This window comes from Octodon degus, unplaced genomic scaffold (assembly GCF_000260255.1).
Source record: "Octodon degus isolate 3935 unplaced genomic scaffold, OctDeg1.0 scaffold00029, whole genome shotgun sequence".
Taxonomy (NCBI): Eukaryota; Metazoa; Chordata; class Mammalia; order Rodentia; family Octodontidae; genus Octodon; species Octodon degus.
The window spans coordinates 2,958,745-2,959,734 of NW_004524605.1; the positions used below are offsets into that span (position 1 = coordinate 2,958,745).

The 990-nt window shown below is 41.7% G+C and overlaps 1 protein-coding gene across 1 annotated transcript in view; it reads left to right on the forward strand.

Annotated features, from left to right (window-relative positions):
• Lyrm7 (LYR motif containing 7) overlaps positions 1–990 on the forward strand; it is a 49,736-nt gene that overhangs the window by 34,073 nt on the left and 14,673 nt on the right. The window contains exon 6 of the mRNA XM_023713095.1: positions 70–151. Coding sequence (XP_023568863.1) covers positions 70–151 — 82 coding nt within the window. The remainder of the gene's footprint in view (positions 1–69; positions 152–990) is intronic.

Genomic DNA, 990 nt, shown 5'->3' on the forward strand with positions numbered 1-990 from the left:
AAAAAAAAAAAAAGTATGTTCCTGTGAGATACTCACAAGATTTATTCTGTTTGCTGGATTTCTTAACAGCTGATGAAAATAGGTTCCGACGTTGAACTATTACTCAGAACATCTGTCGTACAAGGTATTCACACGGACCGCAATACACTGAGTAAGTAAAATGAAAAGTGAATTCTTGTAGTGGGCCTGGGAATATTGAAGATATTTAGCACTTTTATTTATTTGTTTTTATTTTCAATAATGTTTCACTATGCTGTCCTGGCTTGTCTCAAACTGCTGGGCTCAAGTGATCCTTTTGCCTCAGCCTCATGAATAGTGGTGACTTTGGGCACAGCACCAGTTAAGTAGCTCTTAATTCTAGCTCGTGGGAGACTGAGGAGGGAGGATTACAAGTTCAAGGCCATCCCGGCTATTTATTTATTATGTATTTAGTACAGGATCTACAGGGTCTCACACCGATGTGACTCGAGGTGATTCTCCTGTTTTCAGCCTCCCACGCGCTGGGATTACAGGTGTGTGCCACCATGCCTGGTCTCAGTCGCCCTCTCAGCACTCCCTGGGGGTCAGGGCAGGGGCAGCACGGCACACTAGCGATGGAACCCGGTCCCTGCGCCTGCCTAAGCAGGCATTTTAATCTGCTGAGCTATTTGGCTAGTCATGATCCTGGGTAATTTAGACTCTCAAAATGAAATTTTTTAAAAGGCTAAGGATGTAGGTCAGTGTAAAAGCTCTTGCCTAGCATGTAGAAGACCAAGTTTGAACCCAGTACTCAAGGGAAAAAAAAAAACCCAAAAAACCTAATTTTTATTTTTTGGTACTGGGATCAAACTCAGAACCTTGCACTTGCCAGGCAGGTGCTTATGCCACTGAGCTGCCTTTTCTAGCCCTGAAACCTAATTTTTATTTATTTTTATTTTTTTAATTTTTTTTCTAGGTAATACAGAACATTTATTCAAATTTCTAGGGGGCAAGAAAGGGTCAGATACTGAT